At 39.2% G+C, this 8,384-nt stretch overlaps 1 protein-coding gene across 1 annotated transcript; it reads left to right on the forward strand.

Annotated features, from left to right (window-relative positions):
* The first annotated feature begins 5,549 nt into the window (after nt 1-5,549).
* On the forward strand, nt 5,550-8,008 carry LOC139370165 (transcription factor JunD-like). The gene has a single exon (XM_071109529.1). The coding sequence runs from the start codon at nt 6,673-6,675 to the stop codon at nt 7,489-7,491; it is 819 nt and encodes a 272-aa protein (XP_070965630.1). The 5' UTR covers nt 5,550-6,672; the 3' UTR covers nt 7,492-8,008.
* The last annotated feature ends 376 nt before the right edge of the window (nt 8,009-8,384 follow it).

The following is an 8,384-nucleotide window of genomic DNA, read 5'->3' on the forward strand; positions in this document are numbered from 1 at the left end:
AATCCCCTTATTGTTTGGGATACCTTTAAATGTACCTTCAGGGGTCATTCAATTCAATATTCATCAATAATTTTAAAAAAGCAGTTTCTGGCTAAAGAAACAAGACTAACAGGGAAATCCATGAACTAATAGTACAGGTAGATAGCAATAAAAACAATACTACAGAGATACAAAATAAATTAGAGGAAAAACAAAAAGAACTTGAGGAACTTATTCAAGAACGATCTAATGTAATCTATTACAAAAATAAAACAAACTGGATGGAATATGGAGAACAATGCACAAAATTCTTCCTGAATCTCCAATACAGGAATGCTAACAAAAATAATTTGCAAAAACTCGTTACTGAAGAGTCATCTATGATTCTCCAAATTATGTTTTACAAGAAGAAGCTAATTATTTTAGGCAGATGTCCTCTTTTCCGTCTCATCCTCTCCCACTGAATGAAGATTATGGTAAGGTTTTCTTTCCAAATAATATAAAAAATGGAAAATTAACAAATGTACAGAAAGATCAGTGCGAAGGCCAAATTACAGAGGAATAACTTTTTGAGGCTATTAAATCCTTTCAGTCTGGAAAAACCCCAGGGCTTAATGGCATACCGGTAGAGGTACAGTGGGGCAAAAAAGTATTTAGTCAGCCACCAATTGTGCAAGTTCTCCCACTTAAAAAGATGAGAGGCCTGTAATTTTCATCATAGGTACACTTCAACTATGACAGAAAAAATGAGAAAAAAATCCAGAAAATCACATTGTAGGATTTTTAATTTATTTATTTGCAAATTGTGGTGGAAAATAAGTATTTGGTCAATAATAAAAGTTTATCTCAATACTTTGTTATATACCCTTTGTTGGCAATGACAGAGGTCAAACATTTTCTGTAAGTCTTCACAAGGTTTTCACACACTGTTGCTGGTATTTTGGCCCATTCCTCCATGCAGATCTCCTCTAGAGCAGTGACGTTTTGAGGCTGTTGCTGGGCAACACGGACTTTCAACTCCCTCCAAAGATTTTCTATGGGGTTGAGATCTGGAGACTGGCTAGGCCACTCCAATGCTTCTTACGAAGCCACTCCTTCGTTGCCCGGGCGGTGTGTTTCGGATCGTTGTCATGCTGAAAGACCCAGCCACGTTTCATCTTCAATGTCCTTGCTGATGGAAGGAGGTTTTCACTCAAAATCTCACGATACATGGCCCCATTCATTCTTTCCTTTACACGGATCAGTCGTCCTGGTCCCTTTGCAGAAAAACAGCCCCAAAGCATGATGTTTCCACCCCCATGCTTCACAGTAGGTATGGTGTTCTTTGGATGCAACTCAGCATTCTTTGTCCTACAAACACGACGAGTTGAGTTTTTACCAAAAAGTTATATTTTGGTTTCATCTGACCATATGACATTCTCCCAATCTTCTTCTGGATCATCCAAATGCTCTCTAGCAAACTTGAGATGGGCCTGGACATGTACTGGCTTAAGCAGGGGGACACGTCTGGCACTGCAGGATTTGAGTCCCTGGCGGCGTAGTGTGTTACTGATGGTAGGCTTTGTTACTTTGGTCCCAGCTCTCTGCAGGTCATTCACTAGGTCCCCCCGTGTGGTTCTGGGATTTTTGCTCACTGTTCTTGTGATCATTTTGACCCCACGGGGTGAGATCTTGCGTGGAGCCCCAGATCGAGGGAGATTATCAGTGGTCTTGTATGTCTTCCATTTCCTAATAATTGCTCGCACAGTTGATTTATTCAAACCAAGCTGCTTACCTATTGCAGATTCAGTCTTCCCAGCCTGGTGCAGGTCTACAATTTTGTTTCTGGTGTCCTTTGATAGCTCTTTGGTCTTGGCCATAGTGGAGTTTGGAGTGTGACTGTTTGAGGTTGTGGACAGGTGTCTTTTATACTGATAACAAGTTCAAACAGGTGCCATTAATACAGGTAACGAGTGGAGGACAGAGGAGCCTCTTAAAGAAGAAGTTACAGGTCTGTGAGAGCCAGAAATCTTGCTTGTTTGTAGGTGACCAAATACTTATTTTCCACCATAACTTGCAAATAAATTCATAAAAAATCCTACAATGTGATTTTCAGGATTTTTTTCTCATTTTGTCTGTCATAGTTGAAGTGTACCTATGATGAAAATTACAGGCCTCATCTTTTTAAGTGGGAGAACTTGCACAATTGGTGGCTGACTAAATACTTTTTTGCCGCACTGTATATCAAGTATTTTTTTATATACTAAAAGCTCCATTGTTAGATTGTTTTAACTACCCCTATAGAAATGGTAGTCTGTCAGGTACTCAGCAGGAAGGTCTGATTTCCCTATTATTAAAACAAGACCCAGATGGCAAATATAAAGACCCAGTCTATCTAAAACACTGGAGGCCCCATACACTTCAATGTTGTGATGCAAAAATACTAGCAAAATGCATAGCATTCAGAATTTAAAGGGTTTTACCAGTTATTGTTCATCCTGAGCAGACAGGTTTTTTTTACATGGACAATACATTGGAGATAATATACAACTACTACTAGAAATAATAGAACATCATGAAACATATAAGAAGCCAGGAATTGTATTTATAGCAGATTTTGAAAAGGCATTTGATAAAGTAAGACTGGATTTTATTTATAAATGCCTGGATTTTTTTCAATTTCGGTAATTCTCTTATAAAATGGGTAAAAATAATGTATAGCAGCCCCAGGTGTAAAATAGTAAATAACAGCTACTTCTCAGAGAGTTTTGAATTGTCAAGAGGAGTTAAACAAGGGTGTCCGCTGTCACCATATCTATTCGTTATGGACATCGAAATGCTTGCTATTAAAATCAGATCCAATAACAACATTAGAGGATTAGAAATCCAAGGCTTAAAAACAAAGGTGTCCATGTATGCCGATGACTCAAGTTCTATGTTAAGTCCACAAGCTAGATCCCTGCAATGTCTCATTAAAGATCTAGATAACTTTTCTGCACTCTCTGGACTAAAACCTAATTATGACAAGTGTACAATATTACGTATTGGATCCTTAAAAAAATACAACGTTTACATTACCCTGCAGCTTACCTATAAAATGGGCTGATGGTGAAGTAGACATACTTGGTATTCATATCACAAAATATATAAATAAGCTCTCCACAATGAATTTCAATAGAAAACTTGTAAAAATAGACAAGATCCTGCAACCATGGAGAGGTCTGTCTATTTATGGAAAAATGTCCCTGATTAACTCCTTAGTCATATCTCAGTTTACTCACTTACTTATGGCGCTGCCTACTCCTGATGATTAATTTTTCAAATCATATGAGCAAAAAATATTTAGCTTTATCTGGGACAAAATATGAATATGAATTGGGTGGGTTGAGATTATTAAATATAAAGCACTAAACCTCTTTCTAAAAGCTTCACTCATTCAAAAGTTTTATTTGAACTCTAAATGGTTCTCAAGTAAAGAAAAGTGAAATAATCTGTCTGGTAACAATTGTTGGAAAAATTACTTGTGTCATGCAAAAAGTAGATGTCCTAACCGACTTGCCAAAAATATAGTTTGTTAACAAGATATTTGTGGAGTGGTTGAAAAACGAGTTTTAATGACTCCAACCTAAGTGTATTTAAACTTCCGACTTCAACTGTACATACTTTTGACATAGAATTAAGCATAATGAGCTGTTTCACGTGTTTGAAAAATGCGTAATTCTCAAATTTATGGTCGGAGGACCTAGCCCCTCTCCGGACCACCCGCCAGCCATCCTCATGTACTTTGTGCTCCCTCAGATTTTCGGGGTGCATGACTCTTCTGTACATTGGTGATGTCATTCTTCCTTGACAGTAACAAATATAGGGTCTTGCCCTGTACATAATATACTTTCTCAGCAACTGATATAACCACCTTGTCGTATTCTTTAAATCTATGATTTGTTGGATTATTCACTGAAAATAGATCATTAGAGCATTCAGCCTTGAAATTATGTCATAAAACAATGTTAATGATCTGAATACATACCTTTTTCGTCATGCCACAATACCATATATAGCAACAGCATGTGTATTATAGAATGAGCAGGCTACAACAGCCCTGATCACATTGCAACAAAAAAAAATAGGAGACATTACTGCCTCTTTTTATCCTCAACTGACAGTTTTTTTTCTCACAGGACCACCCCCGCATGCTTTGCACTGTTGATTCAGCTCTTTCTAACATAAATATCTTGCCTGTTCAGTGAACAGTGTTCACCCCCTCCCCCTTTTCACCCCTTACTTCCGCCACTGAGAGTTCCATTGCTGCTCTCTCTCTTACATCACAGACAGACGTGGTCCGCCCACTAAGCGGGTCCGCCCCCACGATGCCTTGCAGAGATGGGCCTACCTATGACGCACACACGCCTCCTCGGTGTAACCCTTACCATGCCAGTATGAAGACTGGGGGAGCCAGTTTCAAAAATAAGATTAAAAGTGCATGCACTTCAATGTTTTGTTCTAGAAATTGAGCAGCTCCATTCACAGGAGACAAATCGGATTGTGTCTAATAACAGCAGTGGAAAATTATCTTCTATAACATCTGCGTGTAGAAACAATATGTTGATTTAGTATGGCCTATGGGACAGGTATTTAAAGGAATAGTTCAAGATTTTGGCAATGAAGCTACTTCTCCAGAGTCAGATGAACTGATGGATACCATTTTTATGTCTCTGCGTCCAGTATGAAGGAAGTTAAATGTAGTTTCGCAAACTAATACAAACTAGCATTAGCACAATGACTAGACATCTACAGGAACAGTTTAGCATGCTGGGGAAGTAGACAGCCTTATTCTAAAATGTATTAAGTAATTTATTTCCCTCATCAATCTACACACAATACCCCATAATGACAAAGCGAAAACAGGTTTTTAGAAATGTTTTGCACATTTATAAAAAAAAAAACAGAAATACCTTATTTACATAAGTATTGAGCAGGGTGCCTGTGGATCAGTTGTTGTGGGGGGTTAAGTGCCTTGCTAAAGGGCACAAAGGCAGGCAATGGCAGCAGGAACTGTATATCCCCTTACAGTGACAACACAGATATACACCAGTGAGGCTGATTGAGGGTAATTTGATATCTGATGTTTCTGTAGTAGTAATGGGATTCTGGCAAATCAAGCACTTTACATGTGAGTGTGCCTTTCCTGTGTCAATCAGTTGTTGTGTGACCTTGAATCCGCTGACAGTCATTTTATGTATGTTTTCACGAAACTAATTATAAAAACACATAAAAACCATACTCATTGTGACAGTTTAGCAGACGGCGACATATAGGAGCAATATGGGTTAAGTACCTTGCTCAAGGACACATTGACAGATTTGTCACCCAGTCGGTTTGGGTTTGTTTACTTTTCAGTTACTGGCCCAACATCTTTTCTCCATTTTGTTTTTTTCTTTGTCTGACTTTTCACCACACTTTTTATTTAAATGTTTTTTTATATATTAAAACATACAATCTACCTGCAGTGAAGTTGCTCAACATTTACATTACATTGTCATCTAACAGACTCCCATCCAGAGCAACCCACAGAAGCAACCAGGGTCAACGCCCTGCCCAGGAGCATTTCGACAGGTCTCCCACCAGGTCAAAACGGGGACCCAAACCAGTGACCTATTGGCCACTGGCCCAAGCTCCCAACCGCCAGGCCACCAACCCTCCAAGATCGCCTCACACTCCTGCCGAAAAATCATAATAATACTAAAAATACCTCTTGAATCTTGCATCGTTTTATATATCAACTCATACACCCTGTGCCATGGCATCGGTACACCAAAAATCTGTTCCCAGCTATTTTGCAATCTGTATAGCACAGCAGTCAACATCCTGGTCCTCAAATGAAACTGGGATACTTTCCTATTTATGGTATTTTTATTCCTCCAACAGTTTTGATCATTTATATTGGGCAGACAGACCAGTTCGCCACATCGTCACGCTGCCACCTGTCTTTTATCAACCAGCACATTTGAGTTCTACCATAATATTTGTTGTAATATTTGTTATATATTTTCAGGGGAATGACATTGGAATTATAACCAGCTCTGCACCACACTTCTTAGATAAAGTCAAAATAATGTTATGGGACACTTAATAGTGACTTGTTTTACTGTACAAAATGCAAAATAAATAGAATAGGGAAGAAAACAAGCACTGACCAACCCCCACGCCTCGATCCAAAGGTTTGCTATGACATCAAACCACAATGCACCGCACTGTTTGCAGTTTACCCGCCTTTTCCATGGTAATATGAATGGTACGTCCCCTTATTCAAATAAAATACTGGAAAAACGTCATTTCTGTCCAATCTCCGTGCTCTGAAGTGACACAATGGAACCTACGAGGATAGAAAAGATGGAGGCAGCGCGTGAGCGCACGCATAGAAACTTCTACCTCTATAGCTGGAGGCTGGTCATCTATTGTTTATTATTAATTGTTTCTTATTAAGGAAAAACAAAAAAAGGACATAATTAATGAAGGAAAATACGTTCAATACACTGAACGTGGACAAGGGTAGGAAAACTTTAAACGCGTATTTGATTTGATTGTGCGCAAATTACGCATCGTTTTCTCTTCAACAACTAAGCTGTAATGGGAACCCCTCTTTATGTTGTGAGGGTGTGCTGAATTTTTACAGCTGCTGTCATCTAAGAATATATATATATATATATATTTAATATGATGAAGAAGGACATGATTTTAAACCTGGCAAATTCCACAAATTTAAAGCCCAATCTCCGCGACACCGAGAGCATCCTCATCTCCCCGGACCTTGGCCTGCTGAAACTGGCCTCCCCGGAGCTAGATAGACTCATCATTCAGTCCAACGGAATGGTCACAACAACACCGACCTCTCAGTTCCTCTACCCCAAGTCGGTAACCGACGAACAGGAGTTTGCAGAGGGATTCGTCAAGGCTCTCGAGGATTTACACAAACAGAACCAGCTGAACGGCGGAACGTGCGCTCAAACGAACAGTATGGACTTAAGCACCAACGTTGCTCCTGTCACCATACACCTGGACCTACCCGTCTATACGAACTTGAACAGTTACGGCAATGGGCCTTTGGGCACCACTGTCAATTACTCCACAGACACTGTCCCCTTCCCACCACCCCCCTCTCATCATTTAGGCTCCACACAACAGCAAGCGCATTCCCGGCTGCAATCCTCGAAGGATGAGCCGCAGACAGTCCCTGACGTGCACAGCTTCGGCGACAGTCCGCCACTGTCGCCTATCAACATGGACACGCAGGAGCGCATTAAAGCCGAGAGGAAAAAGCTGCGGAATAGAATTGCTGCGTCCAAGTGTAGAAAGAGGAAACTGGAGAGGATATCCAGACTCGAGGACAAAGTTAAGAACCTAAAAACTCAAAACACTGACCTAGCCTCAACGGCAAATGTACTCCGGGAACAAGTGGCTCAGCTAAAACAAAAGGTTTTGAATCATGTGAACAGCGGATGCCAGTTATCACCACATCAAGTTCAAGTGTACTAGTAGCAGGATGACATTTGTCAACCAGCATAAATAAGCTCATTAACCTTTTCTTGTTGGCTCTCAAATATTTCCACTATGTGCATGGAGCCAACGACGTTACAGACTGAAAGGACTTCACTAATGTACGTTTTTGTATACTGTTTACACATTATTTCTCATTGGTGTACTTTACATAGACAGTCCCAAGACTTGACCAAACCAGCATACCGTCATTGTATTACTATATCATAGCCTTATACTGAAAGTAAAAAGTATTTGCATGTTTATTGACAAACTCGAATGTTACCTAACAGGGTTGGGCACATGCCATTTCTTATGCATTTTAACGTTTTTAAACAAGCATTTATGAACAGATTACATGTACATTTCATATTCAATGCTCCACAGTGTCTTATTTCAGTGTTTTCTTATATTAATGTGAAGCTGTCATCTTTTGTTGCACTGAATAGTTTATTTCACATTCCTATTTTTACTTGGATTCTGATATCAAATAAACTTTGCTTGATAATACAAGTCACATGTTTTGCTGTCTGTTGTGTTAATTTTCGGATAAATTTTGATGCAACAACAACAGAGCAAGATCCTGTACCCAATGTCTCCACTGTAGGCCTTTATACCAGTTGCGTTTGCACAATAGACTAAATTAATGGGTGGGGCACAGTAAGATATTGCTCAATACATATTTGGGAATTCCAATAAGTTAAAACTTGTGTCCAACCCAACATTAAAATCCAATGATGTACCTACATTTGTAGCTTATTCAAATCATATATGATTTCATATGAATAAAAACATGTTTTTTTTGTACAACAGTTTGTTTATGGAGTTGCACAACACATACAGTACCAGTCAATAGTTTGGACACACATTTTTCTTTATGTTTACTATTTTCT

The sequence above is a fragment of the Oncorhynchus clarkii genome, chromosome 1 (genome assembly GCF_045791955.1).
Source record: "Oncorhynchus clarkii lewisi isolate Uvic-CL-2024 chromosome 1, UVic_Ocla_1.0, whole genome shotgun sequence".
In the NCBI taxonomy this organism is placed as follows: domain Eukaryota; kingdom Metazoa; phylum Chordata; class Actinopteri; order Salmoniformes; family Salmonidae; genus Oncorhynchus; species Oncorhynchus clarkii.